Here is a 21,543-nt window from a genome sequence, read left to right on the forward strand (position 1 = left end):
CGGGCGGCGCGGCGGGAGGTGGCGGCCGGAGCGAAGGAGCGGGGAAGGGGCGCTGCCCGGCGGGGAGATGTCCGCCCCGTACGGCAGCCTGATGAGGTACCTGTTCCCAGCCCTGCTGCTGCACGGTGAGTCCGGCGCCGGGGCGGCCGCCTGGGGGTCTCCGCCCGCTGGGTGGCTACTCGTGGCGCGCCCGGAAAGCCGGCTGGGCTGCGGGGGTGGGGCCGTAACCCTGCCGGTGGGGGCGGAGGGTCACGGGTGGGTGCCGGGCCGGGGTGGGGGAGTCTGGCCGAGGAGGGGTCCCTGCGGATGGCGAGGCGGGCAGAGACCTTGTTCGCTCTGCCTGACACCCCCCCCGTCGCCCGGTTACCGGCACCCCTTTGCGTGCCGTGCGGGTGCGGGCGGTGCAGGTGAAGGCGCGCAGGACGCGCCCCGCTCCGGAGCGGGGTCGGCGGCCGTTCCCGCGGGGACGGGCCGGCTGGCCCGGGCAGCGCGCACGGGGACGCCTTGCCGGCCTCCGGGCGCAGGGCCGGCTCCGCCAAAGCCCGGGCAGCTTGGCCGGGACGGCCCGCCGGACCCGCCGTCCACCCGCGCGGGCGAAGAAGCGGGTCTTGCCGCGGCGGTGTTAGCCGGGAAGCCTTGGGCAGCGGCGGGTGCCGGCACCGGGTCTTGCACCCAGCGCAAAACGTTTCGCCGGGGAGCGCAGGGGTTCCGGGTGTCGTTACGCGCAGTCCTGCTTCGGCACTCTCTCAGCTGAGCCCCGGGCTGACGTTTCTCCGAAACCGCACCGTAGGCAAAATTTTAGCAAGAAAAGCCAGCGTATCTAAACTCAAACTTACGAGTTCAGCTTGTAAATCCGTATTTCGGCTCTTCAGCAGATGAGCCATCTTTCCAGAAAGCCAGTGCTCTTCAAGAGCAAGTTCTGAAAAGGAGGCTATTTAATGAGCTGCTTAGGTATGTCCAACATTTGGCAGCCAGATTTGAAAACTCTGGGCGCGATACTGTTCTGAAAGAGTGACTCAACCTACTCGGTTACAGCATCGTTTTGAAGAGTGTTCCTGTTTCTGAAGTACTTTGTAGCATCCAGTCTTCTTCAGTTAAATTTCTTGGGATCTCAAGCTTACTGGTAAAAAGAGGAATTTTTTTTAAACTGTTACAATGCAGGTGACCTACATGGATTCAGTGTGAGATCTGTGAGCTGGGGTAAGGATTTCATAGCTATTCCCGGGGTTGCTTTTGTGGAGCAGGGACTTTCTCTCTCTGTGTTTGTACAAGTGCTAAGCGCACAGATGGTACTTAATAAATAATAAAGAGCATGGGTTTCTGATTGTGTATTTTGTTTTGAGAAAGAGCGAGCAGGAGACCCTGTTCCCCAGGAGGGGGTTTTATGCCCCTCTCACAGCTCAGCTATGAAATCCAGAGAGTGTAGAGACGTGTTTAGCTGAGCCAGACCTGCCAGGATGCCAGAGGTGTTCTTTAAAACTCTGTGATCTGAGATGTAAAAGTCGAAATGGGAGGTTTTAAGTTAGAGGGTAAAGAGAGGAGGTGTAATTACAGGGTTGAACTCCCCGGCTCATCTGCTTGGAATTACAGAGCAGAGCTGAACCCTGGCTGGAGCAGGAAACAAATCGGGGCCAGTGATCAGATCAAAACAGCAGCTGCCAAAAGAGGATGAAGGAGGAAAATCATCCATTTCTTCCATCTGCAGTTATAGTTCACCATGTAACATAAAACTAAGTTCTTGTAGAAGGATACAGCTCAGAGCCTTGTGTATAAACACCTCTGTAATGTGGCAGTGCCCAGTTTGGATCTGAGCTTCAAGTGTTGGGAAACTACTGCCCTCTTACAAACCTGAAAATTACATCAGCAGCATATAATGCACTGAAATGCATTTCTTTTAACGTATTTACTTTTAACTTGGCCTAGAGCTTTTCCCTCTGTGCCACAGTCAATAGGCGCATCCTTTGGTCAGCAGCTAGCCCGGACTGGTAATATGTAAGAATAACCGGCAATCCCAGGGGATCGCAGTGTTAAGCCTCTTTACGGCACGTGATGTTTTCTTTTGCATTTCTATTGCAATGGTAATTTAAGGGTTAAAAGTGAGTGAGTGTGGGAGGGTGGTTGAGGATTTTTAGGGCTTAAAGCTTTATAAAATGTCCTATAAGGCTAAAGCTTCTGCTTTCATTACATTAAGAAATGCCTACTTTAACATCACTGAATTTTGGAAATTTGGGAAAAACTTGTCTTCGTTAATCAAGATAAAACCTGTACAGTGTCAAAAAAAAAAAAATTTTAAAAAAAAGGTTTGCAGCTGGAAGTTGTCCATTATCACTGTTTTCTTTGCTTAGACAAAAAGCCACAGAAGTTTCAGATGTCAAATGCTAAGATCATTCAGCTCCAGAAAACCTGATTAATAAAAGCTATGTTCAAGTGGATTCAAAACAAATTTGGCTAATTTATTTTGTAAATGTAAACTTTTTTTTTACAAATACAGATGCTAAGAAGAAACTTTAGCATATTTCTCATTGTTACTGTTAGAGTAATGAATTAGAAACTTTAAAACAATTTGTTGATAACATCATGGAAATAGTACTTGCTAATAAAGATGATGAAGACAAGACTGCTAGGATTTCAGAGCAAAAATGTTTATGCTTTTAAAAGTTCTCTAGCAATATTGCTTAAATTGGTTACATAGAAGTGGTTTATTTCAAAACCTGTTCAGGAAAATGATAAGTAAATGTATCAGAAGATGTAAATACCTGTATCCATAAAATGGAAAAATACTGTGCTCTGTGCTAGAGGCATATGTGATCTGTTCCCTCGGTGAAATACTGCATTTGGAAATCTGGAAGACAATACAGAGAGAAAGAGGGGAAGACACACTGCTTAGTGTCAGATTTGTAGAGTTTTCAGCGAGAGTTAGGAGGTGCACTCAACGTTATTCACAATTTCATCAGTGTAAATTTGATTTCACTCATCTCTGCAGCTTGACTGTGCGCTAGCAGTGGCACAGTGTAGGTGGTGTGAGCAGTAAGGACAGTTTCGGGGCTCTGTAGGAGGTAGGCTGACAGGTGATGAGGCCCCAAACTAGCCTTGACCACGCTGAAGGCCAGTACCTTCAGCTATTCTAGGCAAGGTTAGTATTTTATTACTGACATGACGCTTTAAGCAGGGCTGATAGAGGGTCGGGTTATACGTAGTGAGCTTGTTTAGCATTGTCTTTACTTGGACACGAGTCCCGTCGGCATCAGGGGCAGTTCCACCTGGGTAAGTCCTGGTGCTGAGGTGTGGGTGGAGGACAGGCCAGAGGTCTGTCCCTGGCAGAGGGCAGGCGTTCCCTTCGAAGACGGCAAGACCAAACTACTGGCGATACTGAATTGCACTTGGGGCCCAGGGCTGCACCCACTTGTGCCTGTGGCAGAGTCCCTGCTGCCCTGAAGGGGGGGGGGGGCTTTAACCCTTCATGGCTTCGTAAAGAAGCCCATGCTGCAGGCAGTGGTGTTTCACCTTGCACAGGTAGCAGCAGTCATCCCAGTTAAGAGCTGAACTTCAGCTTAACAGAGGTTATCAGCTGCATAACTGCTTGGCGCTTGGTTCTCTCACCTCTTCCAAGACGGGGCATTGAGTAAGGACCGCACTGTAGGATAACGGAGACCTCAGTGCTGGGCCTGTCTGCCTTGGAGGAGTTTCTTTTTAGCTATCCCATCTCAACATGCTTTAGATCTCTCTTCCGAATCTGCCACACTGAAACATTCATTTCATGTCTCTTTGAAAGCTGTACCTGGATGCTCGGTATGCACAAGAAAGGCAACAGATACATGTGAAAGGAAATCACTGTCCTGTCTGCTTCCATGGCCATAAACTCCAGCTTTCCTTTCCCAACCTCTTTGTTTGTAGTAGCTAATTTAGGTCCCAATCCCGCGAGGACTCTTTGAAGTTTGAAGTGCAGGGAAAACACTGGTAAACACAGACAGCGGCTTGGTAACAGGACATTATATTCTCCATGGCAATTACGTAAGTTTGCGCTGTAGCTAAAAGCCTGTCATGGGTGTTATCTAACCCTATCCCACATCAAGGAAGAGTGTAATTCAAATGTCTATTTATTTAATTGTGCAGGGCAACTGCCCAGATAAGGAGAGCTATAAACTTAATCCAGCCAATTATTCTTTATCTGTTGTAAGATTTTTCAGGTTTCAAACAAGTTCTAACTTGAAACGAGTTTGCTGCAGAAGTAAAGCGCAAATGTTAAAATGTTTCTATTGGAGATGAAGCCATCGCATATTTTGAATTTGTACTATCACTCGAGGTTGTTTTAATTCGTAATAAAATTGTGCTCTTCTGGAATTACTTTGCTATACATGAAAGAAAAAGTGAAGTGGTTCCTGCTGAGCAAGCCCAATCTAAATCCAGGTTTGAATCCTACTTTCAGGTAACATTTATTCTCCCATTTAGCAAAAGGTGAACCTGCTGAACACCTAGTAGTAGCTTTGGGTCTAGTTTGAAGTGCTACCCTTGGACACGTTTGAAGCCATGGTTTAGATTCTGGTAGAGGTGTTCATTAAACTGATTAAATCTAAGCAGTTTTAAGATTTAAGATTACTTGTTTTATACTTTTGCAATCTGGCATAGCTGAGAACAGAATTTGGCTGGGGTGTTTAGGGATGAATTAAATTATAAGAATTTGTGTTCAAGCACAACTCTACTTATCATTATCTGTGTTGCAATTGTACATTATTTGCATACTGTTTTTCAGGAAACTGAAACAATTTTTCTAGCAGCTTGCAGGTTTTTGTAGAAGTGTTGGCGGAGAGCTTTGTCATAGCCATTTTTGAAATGCATTTGGGTAACGAGCTGCCAGCAGATTGCCTTTTTTAAGATTTGTGTTTTACTCCCAGCTACATGCAGAAAGCTTTGAAGAACTTGAAAGTAACCTACCTTCCCTTACCAATTATTTTTTATCTTGAATGGTTGTTCCCACATCAGATACAGGTTTACAGGTGAACCTGACAGCCCGAAGTCTGTTTGGTGTGGTGCGTGCTCCTGTCCACATCTGGCTGAAGCGGCAGCTGCGCAGACCTTCACCTCCCCACTCAGGTGGATGTTGCATCTGCCCCTGTACAGCATGATCCATGAGGGCCTGGGCGGGGATCCCCTGCTAGCTGTGGCACCTCTTACGCTATTTTCAATTAGTTTGATGCTAAAGCTGCGATCTACACTGCTAGGGCTTGATTACGAAAGAGAAGTTGGATATCAACTCATCAGAAAATGCATTTGTTTTGCTTTGTTTTTCTAGCTGGCATTTCTGATGCATTCTGGAATTTTCCTTTTCCTTTTGGACTTGCTTCTTTGTGTAAACAGCCACCATGGGGTGGGTGATAGAATCTTATGCCCTCTGGTCCTGGTGTGGTTAAAGTGAAAGCCAACCAGAGGCTTTGTAGAATTAGCGCTGTTAGTCTCAAGCGAAGACTGCTTTTTGTTTGAAGTCTGTCACGCTTTTGAGTAATAACATGGTGGATTTTATTTTAAATTTTTTTTAACAAGTGGGTAAGATTCCTTCAGAACACACAAAAAAATTAAAAATCGGTCAGTTAGAGTCTGAGATACTTATGTGGCGTGGAGGTACTGAAACCTACAGCACTGTCTGTGCTGTAGACAATAGCAGACTTGGATCTCTTTGAATGAAAGTAGCGGCTCCAGCTATGTCGCAACTGCTTCTAGGCTCCAAAGCGGGCTTTAAAGAGCCATGAAATTATTTTCCCAGTTTCACAAAAGCACGTTTTAACCTTGAGCCTTCCAGCCATGTCCCATTTAATATGGCCGAATGGATCTTTTAAGATCAGTGACATCATCCCCGCCGGACCTCCGTTTTGCAGAAGACCTCGTGCACTGCCGGGGGGGAGCGGAGTCGGGGGACGCCGCGCTGCCTTGGGGGACCTGCTGCGAGGAAGAGCGCGGGAAGGTGGCATTCGGCTTACTGCCCAGCATGGGCAGCATGTCACCGGTCTGGGCGTTTGTCTTCGGGCGGTACAAAGAGGAGTTAGGGCTCCTTCGTATGGTAGCTGTATGTGCGGGCGTGTGTCAGTAAATACAAAAGCATTGCAATGTTTACTTGGTAAGGAAAAAGCCTGTGCTAAATTAAGCGTTTCCTTGCCCCAGCAACAAGGTCCCATCACTGCCTTTTAATTCTGTACTGTAATTCATATTTTGATATTCGCGTCCTATTTATGTAATGTTGCCTAGCATGTGTGTGTTTTCTACATCCCTTGTGCTGTCGCTGCAGCCTTCCTTATGTTCTCATGCCTGTCTTGATTACCTAAACTTGTTCCTGCCCTCATTTGTCTCAGTTGGATGGATAGAGTCCCAGACAAATACGCTCTTCGCTGGCACAGATCTCAGGCTATCCATGCAAATCTCCCTTCCCTCCACCGGTTACAGTTTATCATTAGCAAGTTGCAGACAGAACTACATACATGTGACAGGGAGAGCGGAGACCCAGTTGCTTTTGAGCTGTAGCAAAGAAAAGACACTGTATAATACCACATAAAGTTTGACTCCTCTTCAAAAACCCCTTCATTTCATTATTTCCTCCAGGGAATAATTGGGAACGTATAATGTGGTTACTGCATTCTCTCCTTTGAGATGTGTACATACAAGATGGTAGGTATCCTCCCACAGAAGGATTTTTTCTTGGAGAAATGAAATGCCCAAGTATGTTTAAACGAATAAATCATTCATTTTTAAGTGCGTCTGTATTCATGAATCATACGACATGAGCTAGGCAGTATACAACTGCTTAAAAGCAAGTGGTATAATAAATATGCCTTGGAAATAGTCACTTGAACCATTTCAAAACCTCCTCTTGATGGCAGATTTCAAACACTTAGCAACTTCAAGTGGAAATGTAAATTTTCAAAGTGCAAGGTAATTTGTCTGCAGGAGACATCCCAACAGCTATGTTTCTGTTGCAAGTTGGTACTGATGGCTACAGCCTCTACCAGGTACCTTGCAGGAGGTGTCACTTCTGACCCAAAAGATACTCTGAGCCCGTGGACAGGAGCGCTCACTCCATTTCAGAATTGGATGCTGAAGTAATGTGAGCTTTTTGAGTGTGTGGAGACTTAGAGATGGAGAAGGGTGTTAGAAGGCAAGTTCTCACCAGCTGTGGTGCGTAAGGACAAAAATAAATATACTAGTAAGCTCACCTGTACCTGGCTGCACTTATTCTCCTGGTGGCATGAAGGCCTGTGATACCCACCCCATACCCACAAGGTTTCAGATAAACCAAATAAGCCCAAGTTTTTGAGAGTGTTGAGTGCTGCTCCAGGTGCAATGGGCTGCAGACACGGCACAGTACAGAGCTGCTGTGCTGCCACATACATGAAGCATGGACCCGATCTGGTAAATCCTGCCTATCCAAAGACATAGTCAGCTCAAGCAGAGCATCACCCTGCCATGGCCCTACCATTTCTGAAGCGGCCGTACCGTTTCTGGCTGCAGAATGGGGGTTGTGTGACACTAATGTGAGTGACTCTGCTAAGCAATGTGGAAACACTGGAGAAGCCTTGACTTCCAGAAAGGGAGAAGTACTGACTCCCTGAAAATAGGCTCCTTTAAGGGCATCTCAGATGGTGTGCTCAAATATCAAAGCATCTCTAGTATTTATTACCTTTTAGAAAGTAAGGCTGTAAATTCTCCTTCACATCGAAGAATTGTTTGTAACCTGCAACAAAGCTGCCAGATTTTCCAGTAAAGGCTTTGTGAGGTTGTATTCACTGATCTCATTAAATCTTGGGATCATTCAGTGGTGAGCCCTGTTTACATTCAGGTATTTATTGTATTCTTTCTGATCAGTTCTTTACCCTGCCTACTGCATAAGTCCTTGCCTTTGTTTAGCTTAGGAATTGCTATTTTTAAATGGTTGGCATGTATTTATATTTTTAGCAATGCCATTTTCCTATATGTTACCCAAATTTCTTCCGGAAGATCTAAGACCTAGCCAGCATAATGAATCACTGACACTGTTTTCTTTCTCGTGATAGGGAAGTGCAAAGGTTTGAAACAGTGTCTACCTAAAAACAAGTAATACTGATTTTCTTGTAATTTCTGTAGCGATGCTGTGTGCTGCCCAAGCATGTGCCTGAGTGTTAGATGGGGCCTGGGAAATAAAGCATAGGGTCTTGTGTTGGGCGGCTTGGTGCGGTGTAGGGTTGTGGTGTTGGGTGATCCCCACCAGCCCATTCCTGAGCCACGTCAGCCAAGAGAGCACCAGAAGAGATGGGGGTGAATCCCAGACCCTGCCCCTGGGAGCATGTGTTAGCGAGACATCCCTCTCCCAAGACGGCTGCCCCGACTTCCCAGGCACAAAACCAGACCCTCCACCCCACCCCGTATTTGTTTAATAGCCTGCTGGTTCTTAAATTCCTTCTGGCAAAGTAATACAGTTTCCAACCCATTATGTAAGGTTCATGTTTGTCACCTCTTACCCTCTAGATGTGTGTTTTTCTTTTGATCCATGTTTTCCAACATATGTAAGAGCAGGCTGTGCCTAAAAGAGTAAAGATGCATGCCTTCTGAAGCTACATATTCATTTTGTTCAATTAATATTGTGTAGAGAGTGCGCTGGTTAGGTTTGTATGTATACATTACTAGAAACCAAAATTACTGTGTGCTGGAGATAAAATTAGCTTTTGAAATTCCTTTTCTCCTTTAAAATAAAAATAGCAGAATCTGCCTTTAATTGACCACCTCAGTCATCACAGAGGCTTCCTGTGTGCAGAGGCTTTGCTTTTAATATCTGTTTTCTCTTGGCTTTAAAGAGTAGTCTTTATTTGCAAGTTTATTATAGAAGCGTTCAAATTAGAGGTGGGCTGAAACCACAAAGTTTGTGTCCGGATCTGGATGCAACTTTCTAAAAGTTTCAAGGTCCAAGTTTTTGATTGTCCTGACCAGAGATTATAGAGGTGTCTATAAAATTCAGGTTCAGAGCCTCATCTCCTGAGTGTGGAAACGCAACACTTTGGTTCAAGCCCTTTTCCCCAATGTATTTCATAAAGCAAATTTAATTAGTGGATTATTAGTGGGCTGACAGAGAGGAAGAGCTTCCCATTTTTTATTTTCAAGATGAGAAAAGAAATGTAAACAGTACTTTCCCAGACACATAACAATGTGATTAAGTGTCGTTCAACACAAGATGTTCACGACCTCCTTTATTGTGCTGAAGCCCTTCTCAGCAGGGTCTCATGATAATTTACACTTTTCTATCACAGGGCTGGGAGAAGGTTCTGCTCTTCTTCACCCGGACAGCAGGTCCCACCCTCGGTCCTTGGAGAAGAGTGCCTGGAGGGCCTTTAAGGAGTCACAGTGTCATCATATGCTGAAACACCTTCACAATGGAGCCCGGATCACTGTGCAGATGCCCCCTAATATTGAGGGACACTGGGTCTCTACAGGGTAAGGAAAGATAAAACAAGATGCTTGAGTGATATATGTGGAAGAGAAGAGGAGAAGGAAGCAGAGACGGAAGGATGAATATTCCCACTTTAAGCAGCAGGGAAGTATTTTCTTTAATAAGGTGATGCTCAAAATTCCAGATGCTTTCTATATGTTTATGCATAAAAGGAGAAGGAGCAGCGTTATGTACATGAGAATAGCATGCTATAAAGCTGTCTTGATGAATCAATTTATAGTCTGGATTTTAAACAGCATGCTGTGAAATATCTTTAAATCTCTCTTTGAATAGGAAGGAGCCCAACAAGTTGCCAAAATGGATGCTTATTCAAACATAATATTGTACTATCTTTGACTAGGTGCATTAGATCCATTGAATGGGTCCTTGTTTTCAGAGCATGTGTCTAGCACAGGTTTTATTAGCAAAGGAATTAAGAAGCTGTATTTCACCAGTTCTATTACCCTCTATACATGATAACTTGTAATTCAGAGAGCTGTTTTGCTTTCTGTGTCTCAGCAGGCAATATTCACATGGTTATTTGAAGTGACTTGTAGTAGGAAAGACTGGGGTTTTTTAACGGAAAGGAGTATATTTACGTTAAGCAGCGTGGATGTGACAAGGGGGACAAGTTTGAAGGCACAAAATGACTTTCTACAGGAAGTGGAATTAAACTGCCATTTACACTTTCAGAAAAAAAAAAACCACAAAAAAAACCCCCCCCCCCCCCCCCCCAACCCTGAATATTGCATGGTCCAAATTCAAGCCAAATAGAAATTTTGCATTAATGGTCAGAAGTTTGCATTAAATGCCACCCCTGTTGAAAGTGTGTGGAAAAGCTGAGGACACGATCCTGCACGTCCTCTGCAGACCAGAGGTGGTGGAGCTCTGCTAAGAAGCTTCTACAGCAGCATAGAAGCCAGTTCTTTCCACTGTTCTGTGGACGTTTGGCATTTTACTTTCTGATGTCCTTATGCTAAATCTACCATGCAAAAGAGAAGAATAGATGTTTAATAAGCTGCTACTTTTTTCAGAGAAGAATTGAGTCACATGGTGGTCCCTAGACAAAAAGAAAAAGCAAAACATGGCTCGAAGTATTTAAACCTGCAAAGATAAAGCCCTTTGATCACCATGAAGCAGTATATTAATAACAGCATTAACAGCAGAGGAAATTGTTGGTTAATTGGCAGGCCACAGATGCCTAGTTCCTATTTCCTCCCATTCATGCCAAAGGGACATTAGCACCCGAGTGTCTCTGTGGACCCACGTGGGTTTGCTCACTCTTATTACCTGCAGTGCAAGATGTGCCACCTTGCTAAAATTTTGTTTCCATCACTTTCTGTCTTCCCACAGCTGCGAAGTTAGAGCAGGCCCAGAGTTCATCACAAGATCTTACAGGTTCTACCACAATAATACATTTAAGGCCTATCAGTTTTATTACGGTGGCAATCGCTGCACAAACCCTATCTACACCTTAGTTATACGTGGCAAAATACGTCTCCGCCAAGCATCCTGGATCATCCGAGGGGGTACTGAAGCTGATTATCAACTACGCAACATACAGATCATATGCCATAATGAAGCAGTAGCCAAAAAATTAAGTGAGCTGGTGAACCATACGTGTCCTGGATTTATACCAGAAGATAGTCCCTGGGAGCAGGATGTCAGCTACGATTTGCTGAGAGAAGAGAACGGCCGTGAATGCACCAAAGCTCTGAATTTTGCCATGCACGAACTCCAGCTGATCCGTGTGGAGAAGCAGTACCTGCACCACAATTTAGACCACCTCGTGGAGGAGCTATTTCTTGGAGACATTCATACTGACGCTACTCAGAGGAGGTACTATCGGCCATCTAGTTACCAGCCTCCTCTTCAAAATGCCAAGGTACGTGCGTGTGTATATGTGCCCTCTTTTTAAGATACTAGTGACAAAGCCCACACTGTTCAGCTCTTTTGAGTCAGTGCACTAGTGTAACCTAAAATGCAGATGTGCTTCTAAAATAAGAGGTCTGTTGCAGCCTGATAGATGATGCAGCCAATTACCAAAAGGTCACAGAACGTATTTTGTGAGAATAGTAACTTTGCTGTGGTTTATGTGACTGCATCAAATACGCAGAAGTAGTTTGACGAGCTAAAGTCCGTAAAGGCCACCCTGAAGACAGAATCAAAGACTTGTATGCAGAGGTGGGATAGGGCTGGCTGGGACCAGGGCTGTAGGCTAGCAGCTGAGAAGAAAGTGTCATACAAGACTGAGAAAGGAGAAGAGAAACAGGCATCAGTGGATGCTTGTATAGCTGCGGGAATGCCAGGGAGAGAGGAAATCGAATTGTATCAGCATGTGGAAGTTGGGTGATCCATAACCTGAAGAGAAAAAGAGGAAATTGGAAGGCAGACACATGAAAGGCGCAGCATGAAGGGGAAAAAAACTGATGGGCTGTGCAGGTCGTGGATCCAGATGCAGGCACGCACATTAATGAAATGAAAAACAGGTGAATTTTGAATGGGGCTCTAATTCCATTTGGTAATTCAGTTTTCCAAGGGGCCTCAAAGTGCCCTCAGGTTCATTGGGAACTGATCAAACCGTAGTAAGCTAAATAAAAATCAAACGGGAAGAGTAGACACTGATGGCCTGTAGCAGGAGGACTGTCTATAGATCTTTCCTGGTGACATTTCAAAGGCAGGCGGCGATTGGAACCACATTGCCGCGTGCCACTGCCGTCGGTGTGCTCCAGCTGGGTGCTGCCACGGCATCACTTCCAGCTAATGGGTTATTACCATTTTTAATCGTGTCATCACAGCCGATCCAAAAATCAGCGACAGCTTATCAGCGATAGCAAGAAACACAACAGGGGAGGGGAGAGTTTTGATAAGAAAGCCTTGGCTTTCCCTTCCATTCAAAACATCTGCCCTGGGTTGCGTCTGCCTCCTGTGAACATCAAATTTCAATAGTTCAGGACCTTACGTGATCTGCCTTTAATCGTTTTAATAGCCTGGCCTAGGGATAATTTTAATCCACAGTCAACCGTGTCTCTGTATGAAAGCTGCTGTCATTTCTGTCATTCTTATGCTCTCTTCAAGTGACCAAGGACAAATTTGTGTTTTCTTTTTAAACATATCTTCCCAAAATGGAGAGTTTCAGCAGCAGCAGATGAACCATGCATGTTCCTCATCAAAATTCTGCTTTTCTTTAATTAATTCAAACAAGTACATCGACTTTCCCTTTGCTTGTTTGGGAGTGAGGGTTCTTTCCTAAATCTCTTCCTTGCAGGTATCTGTAGGTACAAATTATCTGACACCAGCTATATGTTGTATCTGTTCTAGAAAATATTGCAGATCTGTTTCTGACCATGTGAAACAGAGAGAAAATCTTGATTTAATTCACCCTAGCTGATTAATTTTTTCTGGTCAAATCTAGTTGTCTTATTATGGGCTGATAGATAACATAGTAAATGTTTACACTTCTACCTTGTAGTAATTTCATTACAGTCAGAATGTTCAGGTGTACTATCAACCAGCTTTATAAAAATAAGACTTTTGTCCAGGTCTGCTGTAATTTTAAGGACACACTGGTAATGATTTTCCTGCCTGTCTCTTCTGCTACTATAGCATCACTTTTTCCCTCTAAAATATAATGCCTCTAAAATATAATGGTCAAATTTAAAGGATCAAGTCTTGCCTCAGAGGTCTCTTTCTTGAGCCAGGTTAGCTAAATAAACTGTGAGAGCACTGCAGCTCTGCTTTGTGTTCACAAAGCCCATTATTTCAGGCATGAGCCGATCCATTCTGACCTGAGCAGGTGACATCTCTATGTGGAAGGTAGGAGCAGCCTCAGGCTGCTTGCCGGAGTTGCCCTGCACGCCGTTATCCCGCAGTGCCCGGTGCCCGGCGGGGCAGGTCCTGTGCGGGGGTACCCGTGCCCTCCCACTGGGGAGAGCCTGGAGGGCGCATCCCAGGGGAGGCTTCCACGTCGGCTATTTACAGGAACTGGGGGAGAGGAAAACCAAACAAGCCAACTAGTTAGCAGTGGTAGTCATGAAGTACAGTGCTTCCAAATATGATTTTGGTAGCCAGGTCTTGGAAGAGGCTGAATCTTGAGGCTGAATTTATGACACTGGAAGCCCATTCACAACAGTACTATTGGCTACAGAAAGTGCTGTTACTATAGAACGCTCAGGTTAACTTTGAGTACACCAAAATACTTACAGATTGCAGGTCTCCGTGGTGAAACCGCTGTAGTTTAATAAGTGGGGGCCCAGGTCCTGACTTGCAGGCCATGGCTCCACTCCCAGTTTGGCCAGTTACAACTTCTGACAGGTTACATTACCTCTGTTCCTCCTCCAGCTGTTGCCTGCATGGTCTGCTTGGCTCCCACAATGTATGTATACAGCGTCCGGATTGCTGGGACACCAGTCTCAGCTGGAGCCTTCAACAGCAAGAGATACGTAGGATTAACGCAAGTTTTAAGTGTGCAACAGCACAGCTTCTCTCCGTGTTTTTTGGTAGGTTCCTCTTGCTCAGATTATTAAATCTGAGATTTCTGAAGAGAAGTTGGGCCTGCTGATATCAGGCTTTCAGCACAATATAAATAACAATACCCCTAAAAAATAAACCTTTGCCTTGGCTGCCATGACAGACTCCTGGGTCTTGGTTTGTACCCAACCGTGAAGTTTTCTATACCAGCAGGTTCTCAACCGGGCTGTCTGACCTAGTGTTTGCCAAATGTAGGAAGAATAGTAATAGAGATGCTTTTTTTTTTTTTTTAAATTCCAGGCAAACATACCGTTGAAAGGTTATAACCCTTCTTCTTTGAACTCTTTTCCTTTTCTAATTGTTGCTCCACTGGGACCCAGCTGAAAATGAGTTTGAATGCTAAATTGAGTTTAAAACTACAAGTCACAGACTCCTCTGGAAACTGGACACCATGAATAAATAGAAACGTTAAATCAACTTGGTTTTTTAAGGTTTTTACAGTCATACCAAGAGGTTGGGGAGGCCAGGAAATTGCTTCTGAAGTGAATCAGGTGTATTGTGTGGAATCTTTCATTTAAGGCTTTTTTCATTTCCTTTTTATTTATTTTTATTTTAAACTTATAAAGGCCTGCCTAAAATAAGTTAAGAGGATTCACATTTTAAGTTATAGTTAAGCCTCTATATAGAAGAAAGTTCCACCCAGCTCAAGAGTTTACACAGCCTGTAAGTTGGATGTGGTAGCCACATTCATTACTTACGTGGTTGAAATGAATGGTAATTAAAAGCAAATGATTGCTGGATATGTTAGGAATGCCAAAGCCACATGATCAGGACTTTAAACAAATAGAATTGGACTTTCTCCAAATTCCTGCAGCGATTTCACCACAGGATGGTAAATCAAAAGGGCTGTCCAAAAACCAGACAGCTTTATGCTGAGCTACAAATCTCAATAAATTCACAGATTACCGTATCTCAAGTGTTCATATAAAATCAGGGAGCTTTTAAAAATATATAATATGTCATCTCTTAAGGCTTTATGAATTCTCTTAGATAAGAGCATACCTTAAACAAATTCCTCCTGTAAAATACATGGAAGTTCCTGAGTGCAGCTGATGAATAGGTCACTGTATAGATCTATCTTAGCAGTCCTCTAGCTGTGCTCAAGATATCAATTAGGACTTGCTGATGAAAGGGGCTGAACATCTTTGATGTCTCTCGACAGTGCAAGTTTATCAAGGGATTCAAGCTATTGCACATGCAGCTGCTTTAGCCAGCATGACAGCACATGGGTGGAAGGGGCAGGGCAGGGGAACTGCTTGGCCATCATCATGCGTATTATACAAAATATTCCTGATTAGGACACCACCAAGGAGCCTGGCTGATTGGTCATAAATCACACCTTATTTACAAATGCATACAGGGACTGTATGCAGAGGAACTTGATAAACTCGCCCAGAAAGCAACTGTATCCTGGGCTGCATCAAAAGAAGCGTGGCCAGCAGGTTGAGGAGGTGATTCTGCCCCTCTGCTCTGCTCTGGTGAGACCCCACCTGCAGTACTGCATCCAGCTCTGGAGTCCTTGGTATAAGAAGGACATGGACCGGCTCAAGGGAGTCCAGGGGAGGGCCACAAAGATGATCGGGGGCTGGAGCACCTCTCCTATGAGGAAAGGCTGACAGAGTTGGGGTTGTTGAGCCTGGAGAAGAGAAGGCTCTGGGGAGACCTTGTAGCAGCCTTCCAGTACCTAAAGAGGGCCTACAGGAAAGCCAGAGGGGGACTTCTTACAAGGGCATGTAGTGATAGGACAAGGGGTGATGGCTTCAAACTGAAAGAGAGTAGATTTAGATTAGATGTAAGGAAGACGTTCTTCACTGTGAGGGTGGTGAGGCACTGGCACAGGTTACTCAGAGAAGCTGTGGATGCCCCATCCCTGGAAGTGTTCAAGGCCAGGTTGGATGGGGCTTGGAGCAACCTGGTCTAGTGGAAGGTGTCCCTGCCCATGGCAGGGGGGGTTGGAACTGAATGATCTTTAAGGTCACTTCCAACCTAAACCATTCTATCATTTGCAGCATGAAGGAAGGCTTGAATGCAGTATTTGTTCGCTATGCAGAAGGAGAAGATATTTTCAGAGATATCTGCTCTAAAACTACAGGAAATGTGTACAACAGCAATACTGGGACACTCAATTCACATGTAATTGCCTTAGTAATAGCGCTTTGTAAACAAAGAACTCCCTGTGCTATTTCATCATCTGACAGAGTAACGGGAAAGATCAGAGCAGGGCTGTGATGAACGGTCATTCTAGTTAGATCATTATTTAGGAATAAGGCTGGAACATCACAAGAAGCCTAAACTGTGCTACGATAACGTTCCTTCTGCCCTTGCCATGCTCAAACATTCACTGGCTGCACACCTTCAGTAATCATTTTCCCTTGAAAAAAACAATTCCAATGGATTGATTCTCTATTACAAGTATTCGCGGCTGGGAGCTGACTTCCAGCAGCACCTGGCATTTGCAGCTAATACAGATTCAACATACAGAGGCTGGTGCTTGGGCTTTCCTTTAGCCAGGTGGTGAAAGAACAAAGTGTGCCAAGTTTTTTTGTGCTTTTTGAAATTTGAGTCATCTGTTTGAAACTCAGTGACTTCATCTATAGGGGAATGCTAGGTACTTGAGGAGGAAATGCAAACATAAGTTAATAAATAGGTGTTAAACATATGAAGCGCCTCAGAGAACTATGCAAAACATTATCTCAACCAAGAAGTGTAATTTTGGAGGACAAAACTCCTTTGTTTGCCAGAGTAGTGCCACTAGACTTCTAGATGAAGCCAATACTCGAAGGGTTTGTTTTGTTCATTATTACTTGCAAAGGACTCTTGGTTAGGGAATTATACGGGGAGCGAAGAAAGGATATTCAGAAGAATGTTCAGATAGGTTAATTCCAGGTTTATGAACAATGACAGTGCATGTGATGCCCCGCAGAGATAAGAGAAGCGAACAGCTTCTAGCTGAGGCTGGTCCTTGCTGCGCTCGGCAGCGCTGCTGGCCGTGGCCCTTCAGAAGAGTGCTACTTTGACGGGGCCACTCTGCACTTACTGCCTACACCAGCATTAGGGCTAGGCAAGGGCTGAAGCAAAAGGTTGGTTTTCATGCTCTGTGTGAACTTCCAAAAGCTAAGCGTTGCTTTTAAAACCCTGTTCGTCTTTGTTGGTTTAACTAACACTGTCTGTTCTGCAACTGCAGTAAAAGCCTGCCCCGCTACAAATATAGTACCAGGGATCAAAATTAACTATTCAGCCTAGCAAAATAAAACACGGGCCTTCAGATCAACTCAACAGATGTATCTAAATTACTGACACCTTCCTTGTTGTGGGCATCTAACCACAATTGCTTCATCTTTTGTAAGAAGGAATGGAGGACTGGCTGGTAATATTGCTACCTGGTTCATAGGGCTATATAGATTGCTTTTTAAAGGTGTAATAAGCACCTAAGGCAGCTTTATTTTGGAATACTCTGTTCCTGAAGATGGACATTCAAGCTGTCCCTTTGGGTTTTCCAGGAATTTTTTTGTTGATACTCCCCAAAATATTCATGTCATCATAAATTAGTATCATTTTAATGGGATAGGTGACATGCAAGCACATTCATCTGAGAAAAAGGCCGGTTTTCTCTTTGTTCTTGCCTTTTGCCCAGGCTAAAGTAGTTTACATCAGAAAAGAACAACCAGAAGACTTTTGCATTTCATGTCGGTTGTGTTTATTTCAGTTTTATGCAGGGTTGTGCAACAGAATCAACATCATAGATCAGACAATTGTGTAATGGTATTGCCTTCAGATTCCTTCACTATCTTTCCCTTCATGGGAGCAGTTAATAAAAACCATTCCTCAATATCTTAAAATATATGGTACGCATTTGCAGATAAATCTGAACATATCTCCACCCTCCTTCCTGCTTGCAGCTCCTCTGTTCCCCACCAAAAGAAATCCCAAACTGACAACCCTGCAAAGGAGTTACCGCTCTCTCCAGCATTTCACTTGCTTCAAGATTTTTAATTAAAGTTTTAAATCTTTGTTATTCTTCATTCCGTTTGGCAGGCTGAATTATAACTGTGTCAACCGTGCTTGTCAACTCCCCAGAGCCAGCCTAATGCACATAAGCCAACTCAGCTTCACATGAGGTCATGGAAAGCCTGCAAATTATCACTTTTGTGGTGGAGAGAGATTGTAGCTGTTTGTTAAAGGGTTGTCTTGGTCTGCAGTATTCTAGAGCAGTGGAGGAGCAGAGCTTGATACTACACTGAGCAATTCATAAAAGCACCCTTTCTGAGGACTCAGCTCCTTGGCAGTCTGAGACAAAGCCATCCAACTTTTTTGGTTGAGTTGGAAGCATGTCCTTGCATTGACGTTCTCCCAAGGGTGTCCATTTGTGCTCATCCTGGGAGTGCTCAGTTACTAAAACCTGGCACCTGGTTTTCTCAGGGGGTGAGGTTTAAAGCATCCTCACCAGGCATGCCTTGGTCCGGTCCCATCTAGCCCTACCTGTGTGACACATGGTATTTGGGGGGGGGGGAGAGATCATTACTAAGTGTGGCTTTCCTTTCCTCTCTACTTCAGTGCCTTCCCTCATGGTAATACATGCATTCACATGGCAGGGGTTTGCTAGCCCAGCTTTTCTAACTGTTGGACCCTGGGCCACCAGTTAGGTCTGTACTGCACACGCGGTTCAGGCCTGAGCCCACACTTGAGGAAACCCAATGTCTGGTCCCTCACCACACATCACCCTGCAATGAGGATGTGCTGGGTGCAACATGCCAGACCCAGGTGCTGCTATATGGCCCATCCAGTGACACTGCACAGCCAACATCAGACAAGCTGCCCGCTCTAAAAGGGAAGCCCCCAATGCAAGAGCAACCTGACCTTGTGAACAACCAGAGCCTGGGCTGCCTCGTGTGGGCTCCACAGCTTGATCAGGAGCGTCTTCCCGGGTGATAGGCAAGTGTAGGAGGGAGCCAGGGGGGTGCTGGAGTTTTTGCTAGCCCTTGCTTCTCGTGGTACTGTCCAGATGCAACCTGTCCTCCTTTTCCAACCATGAACGAGACCTGCTTCTTGCCACGCACCAGCAACCAGTGCAAATCAGGGTTGGCCAAAGGTGGTTTTGTATAAGCTGAGAACCTGCCTCTTCCAAACAAGCTTCCCACGATACAGCCACAGCACAGACATGGGGACTCCGCAGAAGTAGAGTGTTGCAGAAATATTATTAATGTCAGTACATGACACGATAAGGCAGGATATTGCTACAGAAATTTGAAATAAGTGATTTCAGCGTGGTATTACTGTAACTGAGCAGGGTGGTGCCACCACCAGCCCTTGAGGAGAGACCAGGCCCAACTGGCAATGGTGTGGGGGACAGGGAGGGAAGGGTGTACTTAGAGTAGTTACATTGAATATCTGGTTTCGAGTAAAAGGTGAAAGTTGAAAAGCCAGAGCCCCAAGGGAGGCATTACAGAAAGAAGCCACTGCTCTGCCAAGGGTTTTGGGTTGGGTTTTGGTTTGACTTCGGCATTGATGGGCAGGGAAGAGGAGGGCGAGGAGGAGTCCAAAGGCAGCCTAGCCAACTGCGAAGAGCATGTGCTTTTCCGTCTTGCTGAGGCAGAGCTGATACCTGAATCTCTTAACCAGGTTATGGTATGGGAAGGATGTGTCCACTGTGTAGTGGCTCCAGATAAAAAGATGAGAGCTGATTTCCCAAATTACTTTGGGAAACTGCTGTGTAATTTCATGCAAGTTTTCCATTATGTAAATAGCCAAATATCAGACTAGTCATCTATTGTTATTCTGTAGGAGAAAAGTTGAGTTACAATTTCAGCTGTTTCAGACAAATAGTGTTTTAAAATTTTTGCATTGAAATAGAGACACATTTTCAAGATATAAAGAATAGATAGAGGACAGAACAAATATGTTTGAACAAGGTGTTTAGTTGAAAAACAACTGTATTTTCAGCCTCCTCTTTACTATTAGTACTTGTTTGTTTTGTCCCTAAATACAACCTGCAGTACCTCCTGCAGGTCCTCTCCTCAATATTAAGCATTGATTTCAGCTTCTGCTTGAACCATAAGGAAAGGGTGGATTTTCTGTACATTTTGAAAAGGGTTTGGTCCATAGATGTCTCATTCTGTAACAACAGCATTGAAATACAAAGGTGTTCAAAGAAAACTAGAACACCTTCCAAAAAGATCTTTCTAGGTGTTACTCAAAGCTCATTACCATTGCTCAGAGAGCATCCCAGTTGTGTGATAGTTTTTTGGCCTGGGCAATAAAAACCACTATGAATTTATTGGAGGCAAATTAGTCCTAGGCAGCCACAGAATCCCGTAGAACTTAAGAGAAAATTAAACTGTGCTGAGAGGGTTTATGTTTCTGACTATCCACAGCAACTGGGAAAAAGATCAAGGAACCTCATTCTTGTTTGCTTTTTTTAATTAGAAACCTCCCTGCTTGGCTTCCAGAGCGCTCTGGCCTTGTTACCGCTTCAGCTGAGGCAGCAGGAGGGAGGGATAAGGAAAAATGCTGGTGGAAATTTTCAGATCACAAACTATTTTCTCCCTGACTACAAGAACCGAGTTTCCAGCCAGAGCTTCAGGCTTGTTTCAGCCCACATGGCCTCATGGATTAATGCAGAAATTGGCTTTAAACAAACACCCAGGAGGGCAAGGAGTTGTGGCACCATGGACTTGGCGTTGCAGAGCTGCAAGGAGGCACCCTTCACGGGAAGGGATCTTCCAGTCACGGGGCAGCAGCCATTTCAGGGGCCAGGCCTTCTAGCAAGACACCACTATTAAAAATATTGCATTGTACACCTAAGATAATCAAAACATAGAACAGATGTTCGTCCTATCCACTGATCATTTTATTGCTTTTTAGTTTATGTCATGCCTAAATGAGCTTTTTATTAGAGAGTACTTAATCGTGTTTGGACTCGAATGTCCTCTACCTCTGTTCCCTATTTTCTTTGAACGTCTGTTTTTAGAAAATAATCTTTCCCTGAGACATACGGAAAGGGAGTGATTTGCAAAGCCTCAGCTAGTGTAATTAAGAGGCAAGAGCAGCTGACCTAAAAAAGCAACAGCGAAAAATACAGGCAATTGTTAAACATAAATTACTCCATAATTAAGTTGAATTGCCTCATAAGAAAACTAGTATTTCCCTTGTCCATTACTTGGACAAAAGTTGTACCGAGGGAGTTTACATGTGGCATATTCTTCCACTAAGAAGTTCCTAACTCTGTGAAAGATAGTATCACAGCAAAAAAAAAAGGTTTGCGTGGGCTTGGATTCAAGCGCTGGTCTCAGGGAAGCGATGTGTTGCAGGTATGGCTGTGTGAGGTGCCTGAGCCAGCCTGACGTCTCGGTGCTGTGAAAGGGACACTGCTGCTTCCCTCCTCACTGCCCCAAGCTCTCCCTGTCGCACTCCCTGTCCCTTGCAAAAAGTGCCCATTCACCTCAGCCCCTTCGTCCGGGCACGCCATCAGTGACTAGGAGGCAGGCAGGCAAGCTGGACGTTTCTTAGCTGTGCAGCTGGCTGGACCTTCAGAGTTGCGCAAAGTCTTCGGAATTAGAAGCGCTGCACACAGT

At 44.7% G+C, this 21,543-nt stretch overlaps 1 protein-coding gene across 1 annotated transcript in view; it reads left to right on the forward strand.

Annotated features, from left to right (window-relative positions):
- The first annotated feature begins 63 nt into the window (after positions 1-63).
- The window catches only part of APCDD1 (adenomatosis polyposis coli down-regulated 1), a 29,110-nt gene continuing 7,630 nt past the window's right edge, over positions 64-21,543 (forward strand). The window contains exons 1-3 of the mRNA XM_010584802.1: positions 64-125; positions 9,264-9,447; positions 10,796-11,327. Coding sequence (XP_010583104.1) covers positions 68-125; positions 9,264-9,447; positions 10,796-11,327 — 774 coding nt within the window. The 5' untranslated portion in view covers positions 64-67. The remainder of the gene's footprint in view (positions 126-9,263; positions 9,448-10,795; positions 11,328-21,543) is intronic.

This window comes from Haliaeetus leucocephalus, unplaced genomic scaffold, assembly GCF_000737465.1.
Source record: "Haliaeetus leucocephalus isolate CR32 unplaced genomic scaffold, Haliaeetus_leucocephalus-4.0 Scaffold1007, whole genome shotgun sequence".
NCBI classification, from domain to species: Eukaryota; Metazoa; Chordata; class Aves; order Accipitriformes; family Accipitridae; genus Haliaeetus; species Haliaeetus leucocephalus.